The following is a 25,548-nucleotide window of genomic DNA, read 5'->3' as shown; positions in this document are numbered from 1 at the left end:
AAACTATCCGCACCACTTTATGGGATCCACCTTCTTCCATTTTTGTGGAAATGATAACATTTACAAAGCTAAATGGGAAATATTAGTAGCTTAATACAGTTGTTACCACTTTATCCTCTTCTACATTATACTGAGGTTAACTGTGTGTGTGTAAAGCTGGGAAAGAGATTTTCTAAACCACAGCAGGCAAACCCCTTTGCCAGTCAGATTACTGGACGCAGCAGAGATCAAACTGTTTGATCTTCAGTTGAGAAAGACCTCGGCCTAATAGCACAATACTGAGTGCCCCGGTTAATTCCAACCAAAGGAGAAGAGGAAATTTATGTGTAAGCTCTTGAAGTAATGAGACAAAAGTAATGTTGATTGGCCTCATTTATTGCAGTTCAAAAGCTGGTTATCACTGCTGCAGTAGTCAAGGACCAAGCAGTGATCATTCTGTATTGCCAAGAAATTAGAGCTACCTCCACAAAGTGTGTTCAAGATTCTTTTCCCATCTTACCTGAAGGCCATAGAGACTAAACCCACTCCAAGTTCAGACGCTCTTAGACGGACATCAAATACATATAATGATGTATTATTTCTTCATATCAAAGAAGCTGTGAACAGGATTTCTGGGCTGGGAAGTTAGGGAGTTAGAAACCATTGGCTAATGGCTACTTAGATAGTATGGTTGCCTTACTGAGTAAGGCATTACTCAGTATGGTTACAAAGCAGTGTCTGGATCTACACAGCACTATACCAAAACCAAACCTATCACTCTGTGTGATGTGTCAACCAGCTATATTCTTTATGCATTACATTTATGTCCACCGTTCTTCTATGACACAGTTCATCCACAACTCAGGAAATGCCAGTCAATCAAACCTCATGCTGATGTTTGGAAGTTTCCACATCTAAAGTTTTTTAGCAGCTGCATTTAAAAACCAAACGATCAAGAATGACAACGAAATGACTTTTTTAAAAATGTTTTTTTTTATCCCGCCTTTCTTATTTTTATAAATAACTCAAGGGGACGAACATACCTCATACTCCTTCCTCCTCCTATTTTCCCCACCACAACAAACCTGTGAGGTGGGTTGGGCTGAGAGAGAGGGACTGGCCCAAAGTCACCTAGCTGGCTTTCATGCCTAAGGCGGGACTAGAACTCACAGCCTCCCAGTTTCTAACCTGGTGCCTTCACCACTAGACCACACTGGCTCTCCGCTGATAGTATTTATGACTTGACGTGTTGCTGTTGTCTGTAGGGCTTACTGTACAGCAGGAAGGGGGATGTATATTTGGGGAAGGAAAGAAATATGGGCATAGAAAACTCTATAAAATGTTCTCCCTAGAATTGCACATACTTTCCAACTAATTCCCATTCCTCTGACAAAATCATCCCGAGGTGAATGTTTGGGTCAAAGTTATATACAGCTGCTGGGGGAGTCTTTAAGTAGGAAAACAGACTAATTTGGAGAATAAGTCATTTTTATAGCCCTAATTTCCTGTGTTACATGCAGAAATGGTCCATAAATGGCACAAAAACTTTAGTAAACTTGAACCTTAAATAACTGTTTTGTATTATTATTTTTTTAATTTTGGGATTTGCAAACCTGGAGCTTTCTTTATGAATATATCAAAAGGAAAGACTTGATGTCTGTTTCTGTTTCACTAGATCTTTTCTTTCAAGTTATTTGTGAGCTATTGTGTTACAAATCCCAGTCCTAAACATTTTTAGGCATTCTATTGTTAACTCAGGTTTTGATCCACTCCATTTTCTCAGAAGCTGTCAATCACTCAACAACAGTTTGGTACCTTTATTTATTCTTGCATATCTTACAGGGGAAATGTACTGGCTGCTTAGCATCACACTGAAGCATTCCTTGGCGTTATTTATTTATTTTTTGGATTTATATGGCCACCCATCTCAAAGACATGACTTTGGGCATCTAACAGTATTAAAAATAAAACCACATACAAAATGTCACATAAAAACAGATAGCATCCAAGGGAAAAAAAAAATTAAAAACATTACGATATAATCAATACAACCAGGAAACGGGTTCCATTACACACCTGGGACCCCAGGCTTATGCACAGCGCCAAGTCTCCAAGGCCTTGCAAAACCCAAGCAGGATTGGGGCCAATCTGCAGGGATGATATTCCCAAGGGCAGGTGCTCCTCAACCCCGCCAAACAACACTCCCTAGCTGATGGGTCTTTCTACTAAAAACCCAACTGAGCAATTGAAGAATGCCCTTTCTTTGTATCTTCCTCTTTTTGTCAGATTTATATAATTCTTCTGATTGCTACTTACATGTGATCCAGATGCTACTCAGGTAAAAGAAGCCATGCCAGATTTTGTTCTTCCTTATGCCAAAACTAAAATCAGTCTAGTGGCATGCTCAGTGACTCCCAGTGTAGAATTTCCCCAGGGTGATTGAGCAGTAAGAGCAAAATTTCCCAACTTGGAGCCTTCAAAATGGGGTTGGATTACAACTGTCATCATTTCTAACCTGGGCTAATGGAAATTAGCCATGGAGTACATGCTGGAGTTGGATATAGCAAAAAAACAGAAACAAAGCAAATCATTGCCCTAGTTGTCTGAATTCACATGTAACATTAACCCATGTTGGAGCAGCACCATTCCTGTATACTGTAGCCAATGTCTTCTTCCTCTTCCCCCATTTGAACCCCACTGCATCTAATAGCTGATGGGGTCGTGATAAAATACAAACTCTGGAAAAATGCAAAACAAAATAATATCAAGCAAATAAAGCAGTAATGTGTCTCTCCTTTTCTGTATCTTAATTCCCATGTTTTTAAGTGTCTTGCTTAAATTCTCAATGTACACTTGTATTCCCAGGCTTATGCTGTAGTCTGGGTTTAATATACTATTTGCTTAATGGCCCATTGACATAATCATTTGATATAGATCCTAGTCATACCACATTACCAGGTTGTGATATATTAATATAGCTACATATTAATGTTGGATGAGAAACCTATTACATCATTATCCATGAGCAATTAGTTGCTATCTATTGCAGGTATATACATCTAGCACAAGTCATTAGGGGACCGGCAGCTTCAAACTGCTGGATCTTCTCAGTTAAGATTGAAATCAACTGAAATCTTTCCAGTTCCATCACTAAGTTGTATGTGGAAAGTAGCCTTTGCTGCAGTTTTACTGTAACTGCATACCAAAAGAACTAACTTTTGGTAAGATATGTTTATGAAGATTCTCAGGCATCCAGGTGGAATTGTCTGGAGGTTGAGTCATTGCAACTGGACTTTTCTTTTTCTTTTTGGTTAGAGACATTTTCCTACTTGTCCAAGCAGCTTCTTCAGTCTGCCTGGACAAGTAGCGAAACGTTTCTAACCAAAAAGAAAAAGAAAAGAAGTCCAGTTGCCAATGACCCAACCTCCAGATAACTTTTGGTAAGATAGCATAGAGTCACAGAATCTTGCCATTATGAAGTCTAGCTGGAAACGTTGGAACTCATAAACCCTGTAAATCTGGAGATGTATCAGTATGGAGATCCAAACCCTTAAATTCCAGCTCTGTATTTACTATGGGCTGGTTCACCCAACATGCAAAGCCAGGTCTGCTTAATCATGGTTTATTGAATAAGTCACAGTTGGTTTACTGAATAAGCCACACAGCCATAAGTCATGGTTTATAAACTACAATGGTTGGGTTCACGCATCAAAACAAACCATGAACATTATAGCGGGATATATGAACAGAAGACTAGATGATATGAGATTATAACAGGAGTGGGCAACTTTTTAGTGGTGATGGTGAAAATCCTTTTAGAAATAGATTCTCTCAAAATCTATAAGAACCCTAACATCAAGAGTGATGGAAACGATGAAACAAAAAAAAACTGAGGCAAGTTCACAGAGGATTTTGAATTGATCTAGAGGCACTTTGGATTCCATAGGTGGTATCTCAAATAATGTCTTGCTGATTCAGAAGTAAATCAAGCGTCAAAAAAGGAGAACAGCATTTGGGTGGCATTTCCTGGAAGCAGTAGACCAAGGAAATACTAACTCCACCCCATGAAAAGTAGTAGGGTTTGCTCATATCTTTAAACGAAACCTAACTTTGAAAGCTATATGATTCTTTCAGTGGGTGTTCAGATAAAAATGCATGACAGGACACACCACCGCAGAGAAATGAAGTCTTCAGTTCAAAAGGAAATGGCAATTAGTTATTGTTTAAGAGCTATTTTGCTTATTAGCCCAAGTGGAGGCACACATTTTGGAAAGACCTTTAGCAAAATTGTTTATAGTCCCACAAACCATGTGCTGAATAATTCCTTGTTATTGGAATGTAGCCTTGTTTTCATCTGGTTTTGGTAATCATTTTTGTTCTCTCCCCCCCCCTTTTTCTATTGTTTCTTAAGTTGGTTATGACTCAATTGCTTTTGATTTAATTAGTTGATTTTTAATGAATTGTTAGATACTTTGCAGACTCTTTTGGATTGTAGAGTGGGATAAACATGTGTAAAATAAATCCAGAGCTTTGCTAAAAGGGAAAGAGAGGGCCAAGAATTGCAAGTTCAAGTTGTTCTAAAACCATAATAAAAAACATCTATGTGCAAACTATGTTATATGAAATTATTATAGCCTGTCTTATCCAAGATGAAAATCACATTAGTGCATAATCCAGTACTATGCTAAAGTTAGAAATGTGACATTTTCACATAATAATTTTGGAAGATTGAAATTTCCCAGCACTTCTGGAACGATGATCATATCCCTACTTTTAGCTTTGGAACGAAAAAGATGAACCTAGCAACAATAATCCAAAATGCTCTGTTTTGGGGTTCTCTGGCTTGAAGGTGAGTATATCTGTCTTCTCCATCCTGATGTCCTCCAGCTAAACTGGATTGTAATTTCCATTACCCAAACTAGTGGGATATGCTGTAATCTGGAATTGCTGGAAAATGCTAGGCTGAAGAGTGCTGGACTAGAACTACTCAAATAGGTTTTCTGATTACATTAAGCCATAATGTAGTTTGTTCAGTTTGACATATCATGGTTTGTGAACACAATAACTGTGGCTTGTAAACCATGATTTCTGACTGTTCTGTGAACTAGTTGTGCCATAGTAATAGAACATACTTAAAACAAAACCTGGGTTAGTTCTATGTGTGAACCAATCCTATATGTTATATTAGCTAAGACCTACTTAGAAAACATGAATGTGAACCCACAGTTGATTACTAAACCACAAAGAGAATTATATTTAGAAGACATATGGGTGGACATGAAAAATGTTAAGAATTTGTCCATTTCTGTTAAACTGTTCGACCTGAGGCATTATTAGGATGGTAAAAAAAGATGGATGTCAGACAAGGTGCTTTTGAACTGTTCTCACTCACCTACTTATCAGCAAATCTTAGGGTGTTATGGGAACATCAACACACAATTCTAGATATTTTTGATACAATTTAATTGAGCTCAATGGGGCCTATTGACAGGTGTGTGCATAACTGAAGCTGAGCAGTACAATTCTGCACAGTACAGGTAGTCCCCGACTTATGACCACAATTGGGACTGGAACTTCCATTGCTAAGTGATGTGGTCATTAAGTGAGTTGTGCCCAATTTTACCACCTTTTTTGCCATGGTTATTAAGTGAATCACTACAGTCATTAAGCAAATCATGCAGTCATTAAGAGAATCCAGCTTCCCCCATTGACTTTGCTTGTTGGAAGCCCCCTAGGAAGGTCCCAAATAGTGCTCACATGACCCTGGGATGCTGCAACCATCATAAATACATGCTGGTTGCCAAGCATCTGAATTTTGATCACATGGCCACGGGGATGCTGCAATGGTCATAAGTGCAAGGAGTGGTCATAAATCACTTTTTTCAGCACCGTTGTAACTTCAAACAGTCATTAAACAAATGGTCAGAAGTCGAGGACTACCTGTAAAATAGCTGCAGCAAATATATATGTTCTATATCTACTTGCTGCCATCTGGTGATTGGCTGGATGCTTGCAACCCAGATCTGGTAGCTTACATAAAGTATGAGGGAGCCTGATGGGGTTTAATTCCCAGAGAAGACTTCACTCAAGAGCCCAAACACATCTTACTTAAGTTTGTGCTAATATACATTAAAATTTAAAGTGAGCTTCCTCATAAAGCCATTGTATTGAAGATTAAGCAAAAGACTATACCCAAATAGTGAAACAAACATGCTTATCTGTTTCCAGGTGATTTCTTTGGAAGCATTCCCATAATCCAATGGCATCTGGGTCATTTAAATACAGTTCGCAGCCACATGGGGTTTAGTTGTAGAATAATGATGCTCACATGGTCAGGATTATGTTTAAAGGTCACTGAAGGCAGGATAGAAAAGGTAAAAAAAGAATAGCTATTTTTGTGGGCGCCAAACATAGATTAAAAACTGTTGTCTCTTCTGCTTGAACTTAAACAACTGGCAGCCATATGTGTAAGCAAACGAAGTTTTTCTACTTTGCTGTTACACAGATTGTTCACCGATCTTTATTTCTTTGCCAGTTGGCTGTGGAACGAGAAAGAACAATAGATTCAAGATAAAGTTATTTTGCATTTGTGATGAATGCAAGTACTGTACTATCTACCTTGCATTATACTAAAATGCACACATACACACACACAACAGGAAAAAAAAGAAAAATTAAGCCACATTTTTAATTAACTGATAAACTATTAATCAAATTTTTGCAATGTTAGGTGACACATTATTCATTTAGATAGAATGACTGTGAACTTAACTAATCAAATCTGATTTGCTCACATATGCTTGATTGAAATACATTTTAACTAGCATATACAAAGAGAAAATCTTGGATTTCTTACCTAATCTTCAGAGTATGCTGCTGAGTTAATAAGGGCAGTATTTTTTTTTAGATGAGACCACCATTTCTTAATCTGCATATCAAAATCAAGGGCAACTTAATTGCAAAACACATATTCCTGAAATCTAATCATTATACTGCTTTAGGGTATTTTATTGAAGCATGTTAAATTATGGACAGAATATTAATGATGAAGCTAATCAAACCCAATTAGTCACTTCTAACAATAGTCACATAAATATACAAGTCAGGTACTAAAATACTGTAGATGAGGTTTTAATTTTTTTATATGGAATTCACGTGGTATTTATGAATTACATACTTGTTATTTTAAATCTAAAATCCAAGATGGGTCATTTCAAAGAAAATGAGGTCTTGAAGACAAATAGCTGCCTTTTACAGTACTTGTACTGATATTCTTGATTTTGTGATATATTATATAAGTACTAAATTTGCCATACTGTTACATTTATGGGGAAGTGACTAATGGGTGATATGCTGAAACATTAGTAAGCAAAAACACATTTAGGATTTTCATGTAGAAAACGTGGAAATACAGTTTCCCTGTCACAATATCAGCATGATGTATATACAGCTATGTGATTTGACTTTTAGGGTCCAATATAGTGGTGAATAAAAAGTGAATAATTTCTAGGCCCAGAGTTGGGAGCATATTATCAGCAGCTGCTTGGTTAGAATTGGAAACTCAGGTCTGGGCACTATTGCCTTGTGTAGGTAAGTTATCTAGGCCTTAAGTTGGTTGGAGCATCTTCATGGACTGTGTGGACCTCAGACTGGCCTTCCTCCTACTATTAGACAGAGTGAGGCAGTTGCCTGAGATGGCAGAACCTGTTGGAAGAAAGATCCAGTAAGTATCACACACAGTAAGTATCACACAACCTTGCTGTCTATCCTAAGGTAGTCTGTTGGCAAGAGGTATCTTAAAACACATTGCTCTATCAGTAGTACTGATTCAGCACTAGTCACCTTCTGAACATACATTTAACTCACAACTAAGCTATAAAACAAGACGGGAAGCAAAACACTGGCAGAACACTCTCCAGATCTAATTACCAATTTTGTTGTTCTATTTTGGACTAATTTAAACTTCTGGACTGTTTTCAGAGGCAGCTGTGTACACAACACAGTAATCCAACAGGAGTTGAGCAGGACATATCTAATCTCTCCCTTTTCCTCAAGTGAGTAACAGTGATGTAATAGAAACACTCCTGAGGTATTAAAAATCAGCCAGCAAATCTGATCCAAGAACTCTCATGATGACATCATCACCTGAACAGTTCTGCCATATTTGTGCAGGAAGCTATCATTGGTTAGCTTTCTTCCAATTCTTTCATTTGGTCAAAGCTGGATAGTAGCTTAGAGGCCAGCCATCAACCTGGTTTTGCAAGTGAGACCTTCAAGGTACAATGAAAATAAAATTTGCTTAAATTCTCAGAGCTCTCTGCAGAGAAATCTTGGGCGTGGTTGTTATTATATATGAGCATTGCCAAGCAACATTTCTGGAATTGTTTTATTTTTTTTCACCCAAAGTTTGTTAAAGAAAAAACCAAACCTGAAAGGAATCATGTTCTTGAATAATTTCCTAGCTCTCTTTTAAATACAAAGATACCACCCACTAGACTGATTTTGGTTTTGGCATAAAGAAGGACAAAATCTGTGGTTTCTCTCAATTTGTTTCACAGCCTCACTACAATTCCTGTTTTTAATAAAGATTAATGCAATGCTCGGTAGCATTTGGAAGTTGACTGGGAAGAATTAAACAAAACTGGTAGGGAGTCGGTAAATAGATGCCTTGGGCAAGAGAATATGGTTTGTTAGAACAGAACAGATGGTAAGGAACAATACAAAAGGTGAAAGAAATAAAAGGAGTAGTGGGCACTAAGGGAAATAGATTGAATTTTAGCTGTTAAAAAGCTTTGGGTTTGTTAATGAATATATTATATCAAATGAACAGGGAAAATACATTCAAAGGGTTTGCGTCATTATCAGAAACAAAACATAATATGCAAACAAAAGGGATAGGTAAGAATTTTAAAGTAAGCAGTTGATAATGAACTCTTAAAAATGAAGCTGCTTACTCTCGTGTGGGCCTCAAGGCAAAAAAACCGGGGGGGGGGTCCTTTCCTCCTCCTCGGGGTGATGTAGTTGCATGAATTCATGACATTCCAGGCAAACTGGTTGGTTGAGCTTATTTTCTGAGGACATCTTGTCCAGTTTTTCTCCTTAAAGCAAAGTCACACCAGCGTACACTTGGAACTGACAGTCCTGTTTGTAAATAGATTGCAACCCGATACAATTGATTAGCTCACCAAATTTCTTCCTGTGGAATGGAGGAAAGAGAAAGAAGCTGAAATGAAGCTTTGGAACATGAGGATAGGTAAGAAAACAAGCGACTGTGAGTGCTTGTCTTGATGGAAAGGCAGGTATGAATTTATTAATATACAAATTAAAAATACCCACACTTGAATCACAAAGCTATATACAGTGTCACACTGAACTAACAAGAACAACCATACCCAATTCCTCATCTTGTCTTAGCTTAGTGTGTGAACCAAACCTCTGTATCCTGCTATCTGATACTGTATCTACGGGTACCGGTATCAGTCTAATATCAGATTTTACTTTTTTTTTTTTTAATTGGCAGGATTTGAAAGTGTTATTGTAACTTCTTCGGTGACTCTTTGGTTGAACTGCTGAGGGCTGCAGTAGTGTATCCACTTTCAATCAGTCCATTTAAAAATACATTGTAAAGGGGAAAAGATACCGAAAAAGAAAACCAGGAATGAAAATGCTTAATCTTCTTTATTCAGGACCAAGCAAAACCTATACCCACAGGCTTCTCGATAATGTCACGGGTTAAATTAACTACACATTGAATTTTGGTCTAAAGATACATTTCATATTCTTAGAAGAGCATCTGCCGGATACCAATTTTTTTTTCCTATGGCATTTTTAATGGAGGCATTCAGCAACCAACTCATTTTGTCTGTATAATAATGGCAATATAGTAACTCGTTTTGCCTTGTGAAATGCTGTCAATTGCCAGCGCTGAACAACGCTGCAGATGCAGAATATTTTGTTACTCACTAAAGCAACAATTAGTGGCACACCCACTGGTGAAAAGTTGTATGAATTGACACAACTGGAGCCATTTGTGTGCTCACTCACTGTATTTAACAGATGCAAAATGGTGAGCATTGCAATAAATTTACTATACTGTATCTCATTTGTTTAGTTCATGCTGGTTTTTGCTGTATAATGGATACAGCTATTTAAAAATACCAGGGTTGTTTTTTGTCTGTTCGTTTGCTTCAGTACATTTGTGGAACAACAAGACATTTTGGAAAGCTTCAAATTCCCTATGATCACAAAGCCACATATTAGAGACTCCCTGATTATAAAGTTGATTACTTAATTAGGGCGTTTCTCATAACGTTGCAAAGCCAAAGCAAGTTGGAAAGGAAGGCATTTAGTAAAATGAACTACAAAAGTATGATTTATATAAAATGGTAAGAACTGTAAGTCAACTTGCTGCTGAGGGGTGGGGTGATTATATAACAAGCACGGTCAATGCAACTTGTTTGGAAGAGTTCCTTCCTCTAGAAGACCCACATCCTTAAATGCATTATTTAGTAGCACAGTATTTATCCATCAGTGGGGTGAGACTCTAGAATGAGTTACATTTGGACTAAAACTGAGGTTTCTGTTCTCGTTAATTATAACCATTGTGTCACAAGCTCAATTCATTTCAATAGTAAAGTACATTAAAAACCAGACTTCTGAATCAACTCACTTAAACAAGTTTCAGTTAGCAAAATGTGTACTATCTGGTTCATTAAAGTGCTGTTGTTTTTTCCCAATTCTATCAAAATGCTGCTTTAGGTTATGTGAATCTTTTGCAGAATCCTTGGACGTTGCAAACCATTTGTCATAATACCCTGGTTTGACCCATTTCTCTGCAGGAACACCCAACGATATACACATATTTTCAAGAGGTGATCATAAATATGTCCTCTAACCGAATGAGGTTTGGGAAGACAATGTCTGAGGGAAGGCACTTAAACAAATTGAAATAATAATATAGTGACATCAAGTGGGAGTTTCCAACATATGCCCTGTGAAGTTAAGATCCAGTTCCATACATTTATAAAAATTAAGGTTTGATCATGTGAAAGATGTGGAAATCCACTGGATTTTTTTAACCTATGTTAAAACCTATATATATATATATTTCTGTAGCATATACAGTAGTTGTTTATACAAAAGGTAGGAAACTGATGCACAGTCTCTGAACTGTTTTGCACCCTGGAATTTCTCACGATTATATAGCTGAAATTTAGTGGCAAATTGAGACTCTCACATAGATATTCATACAAGCAGACATATTGCTAGTGTGCATTTTGGTTCTGCTCTCTTGTATAATAACATCACTTCAGACTCCTGATCTCTCCCGCCGCCCCCCGCCCCCCCCAGTATGGGACCTGGCCATGCAAGATTGCTCCCTCCTGACTTAAAACATTGCTTCATTATATTGACTGGAAAAATATATATTAAAACTGTGTCCACAGGAGGAATAAAAAAGTCAAGATTGCAGACACGATGGAAGCTGTGCAAAGGGCATCTCTTCAATTGTGCGATTGCAGCTGCCATCTTGACTTTTTTGACTGCAAGTCAGTTGCTTGCGAATTGTTTTATTCAATATGATTGTGGAATTATCATCAGTCACATCAGGTGTGGTGATGGTCCTTCTGGGACGGTGATGAATTATACAAAATTATAATAAACATATTGAGGAAACATACGATGGAGATAACCTAGAATGCAGCTGGGACTATTTTGGTTGCCAAGTGCTAAAACGTGAAAAGCCACCAGTGCATTGGTGTAACTGCCACAAGATTTTGATAGGCAAGCGTCTGCCTGCATGTTTTGGGGGTAGTGTGGAAACAATGAAATCCAGTTTGTCTTTAGTTTTAGCTGGTGCGAGATCCATCCAATGGACGTTATTATTTCTACAATAGCTGAACAAATACATTTACTTACTTATTTTGTTAGTTATGCAGCCTGACATGGCCGGCCACTGCTGGAGTTGATATCAGCTGCATATAGAATGTGGGAAGTCTGAGAGGTTGGCAGGCTGGAGGATGATGGGATTTGTAGTACAATTAGGCAGCCCTAGGCTGGAGGATAGCTGGGAGGGGTGTGGATGCTGGGATTCAAATTCCAGTAACATCTGGAGGACAGCAGGTTGAGGACCTACCTGGGGACAATGTGAAGTCCAATCTTGCATCTGGAGGACACCCCTAGGGTTCAGCCTTGCTGGGGCTGTGGATGATGGGAGAGGCTGAGAGGCCGTCTAACTCAGGTGAGAATGATGTGAGCCAAAGTCCAATGTCGCATCTTGGGGTGCAGCTTTGCTAGGGCTGTGGGTGATGGGATCCATCTAGCTCAGCTGGAGATGACCCAATCTCCCATCCGGAAGGCCCCCACCAGGGTGCAGCCTTGCTAGGGCTGGGGATGATGGGAGAGGCTCAGAGGCCGTCTAGCTCAGCTGGGGGAGACCTGTACTGAAGTCCAATCTGGAGGGCACCCACCGGGGTGCAGCCTCGCTTCCGCTGTGGATGATGGGAGAGGCCTGGAGGCGTCTAACTCAGCTGGGGGGGACGATGGGAGCCGGAAGCCTCCCGCCAGAGGTCTGGCAGTGCCCGCCAAAGGTGGAGGCGACGGGCGCGGCAGGCGAGGCCCGCCGGCGGGGGACGATGGGCCGCGAGGCCGAGCCGGGGAGGCGCGCGCGAGGCGGCGAGGGGAGCGGCTCTCCCTCGCGCCCTCCCCCGCCCGCCGCCTCCTCCCCCGCCGCTTCCCAGAGTGCCGTCGCCCGACCAGCAGCAGCGGCGGTGGCGGCGGCGGCGCGGGCCGGCCCAGCATGCGAGAGTGAGATGCCTGCCCGGGCGGCGGCGGCGGCGGCTCCCCCTCGGGCCCGGGCGCCCCGGATGCGACTGCGAGGCCGGCGCCTGGCGCGGCACAAACACTTCTATAGGACTCACTCGCCCCGCTGAGGCGCGCGGCCCCGGCCCCGGCTCCGGCCCGGCCCGGGCCCATGGAGCCCGCCGACCCGGCCTCGCCGCTCGGCGCCGCCCAGCTGGGCCGCCTGCGGGACTCGCACGGGAAGGTAACCCGCCGGGCCTCGTGCGGGGCTGCGCGCCGAGGGGGGCCGTGTCGAGGGGTGTGTCACGCACGCGTGCGGCGGGGCAGGGGAGGGAGCCAGGCTTGCACGCGCGGCTTGCACGCCCGGCCTCGCTTTGTCCCTTCCGGCCGACTTCCGCCTTCTCTCCGGCTTTCCCTTTCTCCAGGCCTCGCTTCCCCTGCTTCTCCTCGTCTTTCCCGCGTTCCCTCCTTCGCTTTCTCTCCATCCCTTCCCTCCTTCCCCGTGCCTGTCTCGTTCCTTTCTCCGCCTCCTGTTTCCCTTCCTTCCTTTATTCTGTCTCCCCTTCTTTCCTTCTTTATTTCCTTCCTTCTTCCTCTTTTCTTCCTTCTCTTTCTCTCTCCCCTCTCTTTCTCCTTCCTTTTCTATGTCCTTCCTTCCTTTTCCCCTTTCCTTCCTTGTCTCTTTTCTTCCTTCCTATTTTCTTTTTCCTTCTTTTATTCTATCTCTCTCCCCTTCCTTCCTTCCTTCCTTCCTTTTATTTTCTATTTCCTTCCTTCCGTTTCCCTTCCTTAATTCTCTCTTTATTCCCTTCCTTGCTTCTGTTTCCTTCCTGCCTGCCTGGCTGCCTGCTTCCTTTTTCCTCTTTTCTTCCTTTACTCTCTCTCCCCTTCCGTCTTTCCTTTATTCCTTCCTCTTTCCTTCTTTTATTCTCTATCTCCTTCCTTCCTTCCTTTTATTTTTTATTCCCTTCCTTACTTTCTCTCCATTCTGCTGATCTCTGATACATTTGGCAACAACTCGCTTGTTAAAAACATGGGAAAAAATAAATTCCAGTCCATAATTGGTTCTTTGTTAGGGCTCATCAGGGTCAGACCAGGTTAGAACTTGAATAGGAGACTACCAGGAAATCTCAGAGCTGTATTCTAGACTGGGAACTAGTCTGTGTTGTGTGTGTGTGTTCTGTGTGTTCATATTTATTCTGGAAGAAGGGGGTGGCAAGCTACTTTTGTATGTTGCCAGGAGAACAACATGGATTTGCCTGTGAAATCACTGGGAGTCAAACTGAACTCAAAGAAGTTGGTGCCTTTTTAAATAATGAGATAAGATCGATGAGAATTGCAGTGCTTCCATATCTGTGTTGTCATATGCAGATCTGATTGAGGGCCTTCAGGTACAGCCTAACTGTAAGAGGTTAAAGGTATAACATGAAAAAAATGTGTTAGAACAATATTGATGTGTACAGAATAGTCACAGGTCAGTTTGGAAATAAGGAAAATATAACTATAAAGTCCCATTGTATTTGTGTACCCAGATAAAGTTTTCCCTTACTCAGCCTGCTAATGTTATAGTACATCCCATTAAAGCAAGTAAGGTAGATAGTGAATTTATGTACATTGCATCATTTCAGTCCAGGGCATATATTGTTAGAGCATGTATTCAAAAGACAATAAACAAAAGCCGTGCTTGTAAAACGTTATTTGTTTTTCTAAGAGCTAACATCTCATGCATTTACTTGGGACTGAACATCAACCCCAAAATCATTGGAATGTCCAAGTGTATGATTTATTTATTACATTTATATATCCATATTTCTTCCAAGGAGTGATCCGACCCTAGGTCTTTCTATTTATGAGATATTTTTTCCTGTACATAATATTGCATAAGACGAGGCTCTAAGCTCCTAGCTTATTTCTGTCCTTGAGTGAATGACAAAAAGAAAAATAAAGTATTTAATACAGACTAGTTCCTTGAATCATTGTGATATGCTTATATTCACAGTGCTACTGCAGTCAGTGACTGGTCTGTGAAATCTATGGTATGATGTTTTCCATGCTGGAGATAACTAAGTCCTTCTTTCTGGTAGCATGCATGAGAGCACAGCCTTAGATGAGAACCTGATTAGTTCTACCTTAATTCCTTTCAGCCATATTTCTATATCCCAACTTCAAGACTACGGTGTTAAGTCTACGTGCACGTAACAGATAAAGAGCCTTTTTTCAAAACCTGTTGCTGGTGGCTGTAACCCTTCTATACTATCAAAAATATATGGTGCAAACAGTTTCTCCTGCCCCTTTGGATATACTTTTCACTTGCAGTTCTCCCTCTCCTTTTCCATTATGTGATTATGAATGAAGAATATTCACATATTGATGATTGTAAAAGAGTACAACTGGATTCAGACACTGCTCTAAATTTTGATGGGATTGTTTAGCTTGGGATTAGCATAGATATTCTGGTTTAAGATTATGGTTTAGTATGGACCCAGTCATTGTGGCTTATTCATCAAACCAAAGTTTTAACAAATCCATGTATGAATCCATAGAGAAATGTGCATTTGAGGTTAAGAGGTAGATAGTGACAGTGAGTGAACCACAAGAACTTAATGGTGTCTCTTTCAAGTTATAACTAGAAGACTGAACGGGGAGGGTTGTATTTATGTGATCCTGGAAGACTACAACCATCTAGTAGCTGATTTCAGGCTGCAAATTCAAGGCATTAGACAGTTATGTGGTTGTTCAGGTGACTGTCTTTTAATAAATTATAGGTTTGTTATGGGGTTGGACTGTTAAGTCAGATTCTCTATCATTCTGTCTCCCACAGCAAATTGAAATGGCGGGTACTGATAAACTTGTCTCAAAATGATGGGAAAGCAAAAAGGAGACTTAGGAAAACCTCACTTTTACAAAGCTGCAAGGTGTGTGTGTGTGTGTGTGTGTGTGTGTGTTTAAAAAAAATTGAATAGGCACCCCTCTTCCAAACTCTTCCATGAGAAATAAGTATGCATAGTAACCAAATAATGTTGGTCAGCAGTTGAAAAACAAATGTTTTAGAAGGGCAGGGAATAAAAGGGAATGAAATACAGGACATGACTGACTGACTGGAATACTGAACTGGAGTATTCTGGTTAAAAGATGAGGATCCACTGTGACATTTTGTTCCATGTTTGTTAACTCTACAGGTGAAAGTCCAGTGATAAATATGGGTGACTCTCGGTTGGACTAATGTTCAACATGTGTATTGGGTCAGCAGTGTTGGCATCCATTGTGGCTAATTCACTAGAATTTCATAAACCTTCCACATAATAAGCTTAATAAATTATTACTATTATTAGCCACTCTGGTAGAAAATCAACTGTATGATAGAAGGGGTGGCCTTGTGGTATTTCTTCTTCAATCAATTTCATTTCTGTCCCAACTGAATATGTCAACTGCGGGTACATGTCCAGGAGCTAAACAGTATGGCATAGATCTTTTCATCTTCGGCATAAGGGAACTTGAGGCTTGAAAACCCATTGCAATTTGTTAATAGGGAAAGCTGATGTGGGAGAATACAGCAGAAATACTAGTGCAATTTTCATCTACCTACTGCAGTGTTGTGGCAGAAGAACAGCTCATCAGTGCTCCATCCTCTTGATTGTTTTAGGTCCCTGTTTGGACGGGAACAAAATGGTTCACCTTTGCGGGGGTTTCAAGGATTGGAGACGTCACTGGTTTAAATTTAATATTGCTTATAAAGAGGAAAGTATCTTGTTTTCAGATTTACTTTCAGGCAGTCTTTTGCCGATTTTGTACCACCAAAGGGTGAGAGGAACTGAAAGTGAAACCTGGTAGTTATAAAGTAAGGTTTTGGCAATAATGATGTAGTTCAGCCTTTCCTGCCCTTTCGGATATGTTTTGATTTATCCATCCATCCATCCATCATATTTATATGGCTGCCCATAGAAAAGTGACTTGGGGTGGTGTACAATAAAACCTATAAAACAGTAATAGAAAAAACAATTAACTCCCCAAATTCTCAGACTGTGGTTCTCCCCATCTGCATGGTATTTTGGAGACCCACTGCCCCCCACTGCCCCAGAGACTTGGCAATTCTAAAGGGAGGAGAGATGCTGGTTATATATGCTTTCGTCTACTTTTTGCAATAACTGGGGCCTTTTTGAAGTGCAATAAACACTGAGGTGTATTCAGTAATATCTGAGTCAGTATTTCTTTCCAATAATGCCACTTTATGAAGTTTAAATTCAGCACTCTCTCCTAAGTTTGTGACCCTTATTTATTTCTAAACAATTCTCCTGTGGTAGGCTTCCTAAAAAGGTGGAGAATACAGAGCAGATTTTGCAGAGATTCTTTCAAACTCCCTGTGATATTTGTTTTCTCTAAGTAACTGAACTGTATTAGAAATTGTGTTACAGTACTCCCAAATATTTTCCGTAGATTTGTGCCATTAATAACATAAAATATTTGCCTTCTCTTCCCATTCAACACAGCCAGAAATCTTTTTAAGTATTTGTACAGCATTTGAAATAACACATCCAGTAATTGCTATATTCATATTCTTTTACCAAAGAGTTAATCAAAAATAAGTACTGGTATAAAAATAGTTTTCCTGAGACATGATAAAAAATAAAATAAGTGAAACGGTTGCCAATTCTGAAAAGGCTTAGCTTCAGAACAAAATACTAGTTTTATAAAGATTGTTTCCCAATATATTTTTAAATAGTTTATTTAACTAGTTAATAATTGTTATTTCAAAAGGTGTGGCATTCTGAATTCTCTAATGGAGTCATTTTAAGCAGATATTTTTTATCATAGTACAGTAGTAACTGTGAGTTGGATATATACTTAGTTATGACTCAATCCCATTGATTTCAGTAGATATACTGAATATAAGTATGCTTATGCTTGAATCAAAACATAATAGTCTGGTTCGCATACCATACCATAGTAAGCCATAACATAGTTTTTAGCTAAGTGTGATATGTCAGTTCCCTAATCATGACTGAAAAAATCTTCCAAGCTTAATGTTATGTATAAACCAGGGCAGTGTGCTACAGATGACCAAAATTCATACCTTACTAGCTTCTAAGTGCCCTTTAGAAAAGTATTCTGATATTAATTTTCTCTGAAGATTTCATCAAGATTGGAACAACATCTGGTATGTCCTGTTAAGTAGTTGGCATTAGCCACCTTAGTTGCTGTCTTCTGTATTTTGTCTATGCTAAGTGTATCAATAAGGAACAGCCAGATTTAGTTTCCTCAGGTTTAAAAAAAATACAACATGCAAGCAAATATATTTAAAAACTTCAGTATCTCAAAAGCTGGGAAATACTGCAGGTGACTTTCAGTAAATCAGGAAACATTTCACACTCAAGGTGTTTTAGCCATAGTGACAAAAATAACATTTGTAGGCTGTCGAAGTTCAGAAAGATTAGGGGAAAGTCAGGAGTGGATTTGCATGTAAATTCCAGTTCTGGTTTCTGAAATTCAGTTTTTATCTTCTAGGTCAACAATTTTGCATCTGACTCAGGTTGGTGGACCTCAGCATTCTAGTGAAAATAGAGTAGCTCCCATGAGCTTGAGGTTCGGATACATGAAATAGCTGAATTGATGCTTTAATTTCACAGTCTCCCTGTACCCCATGTGTCTTTATGGAGCTCCACTGTAGTATGAGTTAATAGTACAATCTGTTGTCATAAGCTACACTGAGGATTATTTAGGTTGAAAAACCATGTATATATTAAAAAAAAAAGATAGATGGTAGGCAGTCTTCATCACCTGCATTTTATTAATCTTATTTTCAATAACTGAAGAAGTCGCATTACCTTTCATGATTAGGAGTTCTATTTCAAATAATTATTTTGGTTTTATAAATCTGCTACAGCATAAATGTTTTTATTTTGGAGTCCTACTCAAACTCAGAATCACTAAAATGCTTTTTTGTGTTTTATTTCTTTTAAATCAAATCACTTTGGAATCACTTCATGAAAGGTTCCCCATATGTTTACTGCTGCACCATCTGGACTATTTTTAGGTCATTACAATCTGTTGTGTAAATAAGTGTCTTAATATGTAGCAAATGTGCTTTGTTTTTTTCCAGAATTATTGAGCCTGTATAAGTGTATGTATGTATGGGTGTGTGTGAATACACATGCATATGGGGGAAGCAGAGTTAAATTGAATATGATCTATAACTCAGAGGGAGCCTTGTCCATTCCATTTTGTCTTCCAGCCATCATAACTGGAATCATGGTGAGCTAATTCACCATGCTTGCTAATACTGTATTTGATGACATGTTGGTAAATATATGAATAGACTTTGCTGGAGAAAAGGATTTGCAGTGATATAATTTTAAAGTTATCTTTGCAGAAGTGGTTATCAGATGCTCAATTCATTTATGTAAACCAAACTTGCGGTTGCTGAAATCATGTGGAGAGCACATATGGGCTCTGGCCCTTTCAGCAGAAATCAGCAAAGGGGTCTTTAGTCTTGCCTAAGATACTGGACTGTTTGCCTCTAGCCAGCATGGGTAATCATGTGGGTGCCTGATGGAAATTGGGCATGTCATTGTTATAAAAGTACAATTACTAGAATTAACCCCTCCCAAACTTAGTATTTGGGAATATTTTATGCATTTTGGCTTGTCCAGACTTTTATCTTCTTCAAGGACTGATTAGCAGGTAGATTAGAGGTCTGTCTCGTTAAAGCTTTGGTGCGTTACAACTGATTCTCAAAGTGAACAGCATGGACTGGAAAATAATGCTGAAAATTCCTGGTACAGCATATTACATTTCTGTACCTTACTATTAAGGAAAATAAAACATTTCTGCATGTGTAGCCAGTCTCTTCTGTGCAACTGTTACATGTGCAAGAGACCTATCATCTTTTGCTTCTGGCTGATCTAGATTCCAATCATAAAATGAGTTGTGAAATCTTCCTGGCGAATAGTATTGTTGTGTATGTTTTATTTTTTAGAATTCTGCTTGTTTACTGGAAAGGTGTGGTGTTTATTTGTAGTGAAATAATTATGCAAAGCTATAGTTAGGCAAAGAAATTTTCATCCTCGGCCCAGAGGCACTCCCTCCCCCAAACAGTATAAAACAGGCAATAGTGACATTTAAGTCTCTGGAAATCAGGTGGCTTATTATTATTATTATTATTATTATTATTATTATTATTATTATTATTACTACTACTATTACTACTACTACTACTACCACTACTACTACTACATTGGAATATCTGCAAGAAATACCATTTGCCTGCAAGCAAGAACTGGTAGGACCACAAAACAGATGAAGTAATAGAAAATGAAGAAGCTTAAAGTGCTCTGGGACTTTAGAATTCAAACAGACAAGCACCTGCCACAGAACACCCCAGACTTAACAATTGTTGATTAGAAAGACAAAAAAGTCTGGATAGTGGGCATTGCAATAATAAGAGGCAGCAGAATAGAAGAGAAAGAACTGGAGAAAATCACAAAATACAAAGACCTGCAAATAGAAATAGAATGACTGTGGCAAGAGAAAGCAAAGATAGTACTAATACATTACATTGCACGTAATGGTAGAATTATCCTGAATAAATTTATTCCTCCTGAGAATTTTACATTCACTTCTTATTTACTGAAATAAGAACTATTAAGCTATGCCAAGCATATCTTAGCATTATGAAATTAAGTTATGGCAAGCCTTGTGATTATGAGCTCCACATGAAGGGTGGAGTCTGAAACATCTCCAATATGTTTTGAATAAGTCAGTTTCCTGTTACATGTAAATATGTGGATCTGCTATATTTTAATTGCTTGAATTAACTGCTTAATTCCATTGTACAATATTTCATTAACTAGTTAATTAACCAGAGTTAGACCCAGTTTAGATATAATGCTAAAGCATTATTTTGTTATACGCGTGATCAAAAGCATCTAAAGTTTAACTGGCTGGACTCTTTTGTTATGTCTGAAATTAAGAAACTTTGTTCAGTTTAAACTAGCGGATGGTATGCCACATCATAAACTATGGTTTGTAGTTTCTAAATTTAATAAACTAACCAATGCTCCCCAATTTCATATCAAAAGAAGAAATATGGGTAGTTTAAAAGTGGAATGTAGATCTTCTGATCACCTAATACTGGCACCAGAGAAAAAATAGTATGCAAGTGGATTTACCACTGCCAAAATCTGGTTTGTTTGGCTTTGACTTGTGATGTGAGAACCCAGAATTTTGCTATGTCCAAAACAGCTCATGAAGTAAACAACAGTTTTCCACATTTGGATAATGGAAAACTAGAATGTTTTCCACAATGGAAGTGGAAATGTTAACTTTTTGTTATTCTTTTGTACCAGACTTTGGCTATCAAATTTAGCAAGACCTTTTCTTAGGAAACACACTTTGAGATTGCAGGCTTAGGAAAACAGTCTGTGAATAATGAAATTCTAAACTGTTTCAGCTGATGCATGTTTTACCTGGCAGTTGTAATAATCCACATTAAGGTCAGTTGTAAGGCACTTTGATACAATTTGTGTCCTGGAAGGCAGTGTCTAAGTTTAATAGTATAAACAATTGTGATAAATACATAAAAAGTGCTGTATAAAATTTGAAGTTGCTCAGGTTCTCCAATCTTAAAGTTTTATTCAGCTCTGTGCTCCTCAATAAGTATACATAATGTTGCCACCTTCCTCTGGATTCACTACAAAGTTTTCTTAAGGTTACAAAGTGCTGAGTTGTCAGCCTTACAAGATAGACCAGACAGGAAACATGACCAGATGACCCATAATTCTACTTTATTGGAAAGCTAGATTAATCAAGTCTGAAAGTACAATTCTGCTCCCGTCTCCTTTACCACCCAAAAAATTAGGGAGGGTCTCTTCTGAGCCCGTTGCCTGACCCACTATCCAGCTGCGGGCTATGCTATCTCTTATCTGACCGTTCCCTTGGCAGCCTTTTTCACCTTTGGAGGTTAGTTTATGTTAACACAAAAGATGTTCATGTAGAACTGTAAGTTACTCAACTGTCTTCCAATTAGAGGAACTATTTATGAAAGAAATCCAGGAATGGCAGCCCAGCTTTCCTCCACGTTAATTTAGTAATCAGTAAAGTGTAGTCTTTGTTCTGAGGGGTGTTTGGTTTGCAAAGAGGGACAGGAATATCTTCAAACCTTTAGCATTTGTCATTTCATTGATCAATATGGAGTTGAAAGCAACTGAGGATAATTAATTTTGAGGACTTTCAACTCTACAATTTGCAGTTTGTGTCTCCATAGCAATCTTTCTCAATCGGGGTTCTCCGGAACCCTAGGGTTTTGCGAGAGGTTGCTAGGGTTTCTGTGAGAGATCGTGATGGGGGGCATTGTTTTTTTAACTTCATGTGCCGCTCACTGTTAGCACTGGCAGTGATGGGAATTTTTATGTGCTGCAACCCAGCTGCTGGCCTGTCACTTTGCTGATGTAAATGTAAAATGTGGATTGTGTAGATTAGAAGTGAACTGTATTGTGAAGTTTTTGTATTTTTTGTGATTTTTTAATGCAAGGGTTCCCTGAGACCTGAAAATCATTCAAGGTTTCCTCCAGGGTAAAAAGTCTGAGAAAGGCTGCTCTCTAGGCTAGGCTCATTTACAAGGCTAGGGGAAGAAGGGTGTAGTCAACAGCAACTGAATCCCAGTTAGTTCAGATGCACAGAGTTGGTTCTGTGGTAGGTATTACTAATCTCAAGATTGCATTGCAAGGCCGTTATTTTTGTTTGTTTATCATGTTCAAAAGGCTGCATCTTTGAATTTGAGTATGGGATGAAATAATACAGGCAGGGCTAAATATAATCCGAAAGTCCCTAAAGGTAAATAATATGGATTTAAATATAGTTGATACATTTACTACCACATTTATTTCCATCACACAAAGATATATTCAGTGCCTGTAATCCAGCACTGACTTCTATATCCATTCACTTGTGCATGGTATTTAAGTAATTATAACTGCACACGCACTTGTTGCTAGTGAGTTGTTCTCCATTAAAAATTAAAACGTTTAGGAAACAATAGAACTCTATTCCAGGTTAAACAGTGCCAGTTGATCTATTTGTTCGTATTCAGATAACTTTTCAAGTGGTAAATAAGTACCTAACTCTGCTTCACATATTCAAAGGCATTTATTAATGACTTTCACAAGGTAGGGAACTGATGGCCTCTTATTCTGACATTAAAACAAGAAAGCTAATGCTGAATTCCTGTGTTTTGATCCAGTCTTCCACAAGAATTACTTTTCCAGTTGCTAAAAATGCCTTTCTACTGTTTTTCCAGTTGCTAAAAATCTTAACATTTTAATAAAAAAAAAAATTAGGACAGACAACAATTAAAAGCAAACAGAATTAATAAGAAAATGCAGTAATAAATTGATGGCATTTACTTGGTTTAATATTTTACTTTTGTAATAATAGTATTGATTGTTTCTAAGGAAAATGTGTTCCATTTCAGGAAAGGAAGTATTAGAAATACTGTGCAAAATTGTTTTCTTTTAGGTACCCAGTGGGATACTTACGAGCATCTTGATAGGGAGAGTTGTTGAACAAATGAAGAAGTTGAATCATTTCATGAGCCCCTTTTATATAGCTTATGTATTAGTCTGGTTGAATTCATGCATCACTTTAATTCATGACTTTAATCATGGTTTGTTAAACAAGAGACAGTGGTTGTGATCACATATAAAGTCAAGTCATGAACTGATGGCTGGTGTGGGTCTTCCGGGCTGTGTGGCTGTGGTCTTGAAGTTTTGTTTCCTAACGTTTCGCCAGCACCTGTGACCGGCATCTTCAGAGTGCAGGAGCACAGACAGGAGCAGTTCTCTCTGTGCCCAGGACTGTGCTCCTGTCTGTGCTCCTGCACTCTGAAGATGCCGGTCACAAGTGCTGGCGAAACGTTAGGAAACAAAACTTCAAGACCACGGCCACACAGCCTGGAAGACCCACACCAGCCATTGTATGCCGGCCGTGAAAGCCTTCGACAATACATCAAGTCATGAACCTTTAAATGTTTCATTTCTGCCTCAGAGAATCATTGGTATAGTTTCCCCCTTTTTTCTGATATTGAGACTTTGAATGTAAAAGGTTGACGTCCACCTCTAAAACAGTTATTTTAGATAAATCATGTTTTTACACAATGCTGATGCAGTTGTTTATTTATTGGTGGGGATTTGCGGGATTGTGCCCCCTTGTGGTTCCTAAGGAACATTAATATAGATTTAAAAGTACAAGCTTTTTAAAGCACTTGGTGCACCTGCTTTAAAGACATGAAACAGTTCTGAAAACAAAGTAGGAAGAATATTTTTTTACAGGGTTTTTTTTTGGTTTTTTTTTTGGAACCCAGAAAAGTGACTCTCAGTTTTTAAAAATGTCATTAGGACATTTAATACCTATCAACATGCACGCACTGAGTTTCAAAATTGAATGCTTGATAAAGTAATGTTAAATTTCCTAGAAATAAGTTTGAAGACCATCCACACATTTCAAATATTATAGTATTCAGATCGACCATTGGTATTTGCAAGTCGTATGTATCATTTATGAAGAGGAAAAATGTCACATTCTATTATGTTGCAGACAAAATAATGTAATCAAGAAATTTTTCCATAAGCATAATTAAAGATCTAAAGACCTAAATCATGATTAAGGGCTTAGCCTCATTTGTATATAGAGCCATTTTATGCTGATTACTGGAAAACCATGGTTTGCATTAACCATACATAAGTACAGTATTACATTTCTCTGAAGTAAGCTTGGCTTCATTCATATTGAACATCCATCAGCTCATTCATATTGAGTGTCCATTAGCTCAGCTATCCAGAGAAGGAGCTGTTGAACCTCTATTAAGTTAATTTAGGACACACACTCACAATACCTATTATAGCCGGAATTACAACTGGCTAGTTTGGGTTGAGAGTATATAACTTAATAAGGTATGCATATGCTACTTAATTAGTGTGAGTATCAGATAAAATATCTAGAAACTATTTTTGTCATATTAACAACCAGTTGCTTCTTGCTGCCTTCTTCCCTTGTCAATGATCTTATTCCTCATGTGTGTAAATAATGTGCTAGAATACCTCGGAGTGCTATGAGGTCAGACTGTAAACTCAGCCTTTTTTCTTATAGATATTCAGATGTTTCATGTCTCCCAACCCCATCTTTTTCTGTTTTGCTTCTCAAACCTCTATGGATTTTCTCCACCCCTCATGATTCTTCCTCCTTCTGAAGTGATGATGCTGACTTTGTTACATATTTGACCATACTAACAAAATGAGCTTGCTATTACTATATATCAGAAGAAGCTGTGGCTCATGGACTGTGGGTGCTTACAAATCTCTACTTAGGTTGTACTTGGTCCTCTGTCAGTCATATGCTTTGATTTGTAGAACAGTAAACAAAACACTAGAACAGAACAAAAACCTGATAGCCTGCTTTGGCCCCCACCAATTTTCAAGTGGTCTATAGAAAAAAAAAACCTTCAGTTGAGAAATCTGTTTCATCTCTCCACCTTTTGTTGGTCATATTTATCCGTCATCTGTGTTCCATAACCTCAGATCTGCTTAGTTTCAGTGTAGTTGCTTCCAACCATTACGCTAGCAAAAATGCTTCTAGATACACGTAATATTGAACCGTTGTTCTTTGAGGCCAGTAACTCAGCGCTAGACCCTTGTTCTCTGTGCAGCAGGTCTGAAGTTCAGTATTTCCAATTTGGAAAAACTCCATCCAAAATCTCAAAGAGCTTTTGCCAGTCAAAGTAGA

The 25,548-nt window shown here is 38.7% G+C and overlaps 1 protein-coding gene and 1 long non-coding RNA gene across 3 annotated transcripts in view; one reads left to right on the top strand and one right to left on the bottom strand.

The window, feature by feature from the left end:
* Positions 1-252: 252 nt before the first annotated feature.
* Positions 253-12,568, bottom strand: LOC112541755 (uncharacterized). 2 transcript variants are annotated; one of them, XR_015795274.1, is made up of 4 exons: positions 12,113-12,568; positions 8,934-9,175; positions 6,836-7,683; positions 253-6,518 (listed from the first exon to the last, which is right to left on the bottom strand). It is a non-coding gene; the product is annotated as an uncharacterized LOC112541755 (long non-coding RNA). The 2 variants fall into 2 exon arrangements; XR_003085711.2 differs by having other exon boundaries at positions 253-7,683.
* A 164-nt stretch (positions 12,569-12,732) lies between these two features.
* Positions 12,733-25,548, top strand: part of URI1 (URI1 prefoldin like chaperone) — a 42,802-nt gene continuing 29,986 nt past the window's right edge. The window contains exon 1 of the mRNA XM_088136090.1: positions 12,733-13,021. Coding sequence (XP_087992216.1) covers positions 12,950-13,021 — 72 coding nt within the window. The 5' untranslated portion in view covers positions 12,733-12,949. The remainder of the gene's footprint in view (positions 13,022-25,548) is intronic.

The sequence above is a fragment of the Python bivittatus genome, unplaced genomic scaffold, assembly GCF_059951505.1.
Source record: "Python bivittatus isolate LINGU-HERP-01145 unplaced genomic scaffold, Pbiv_v1 ctg000190_np1212, whole genome shotgun sequence".
NCBI lineage: Eukaryota > Metazoa > Chordata > Lepidosauria > Squamata > Pythonidae > Python > Python bivittatus.
This window is presented reverse-complemented; position numbering and strand designations above follow the sequence as displayed.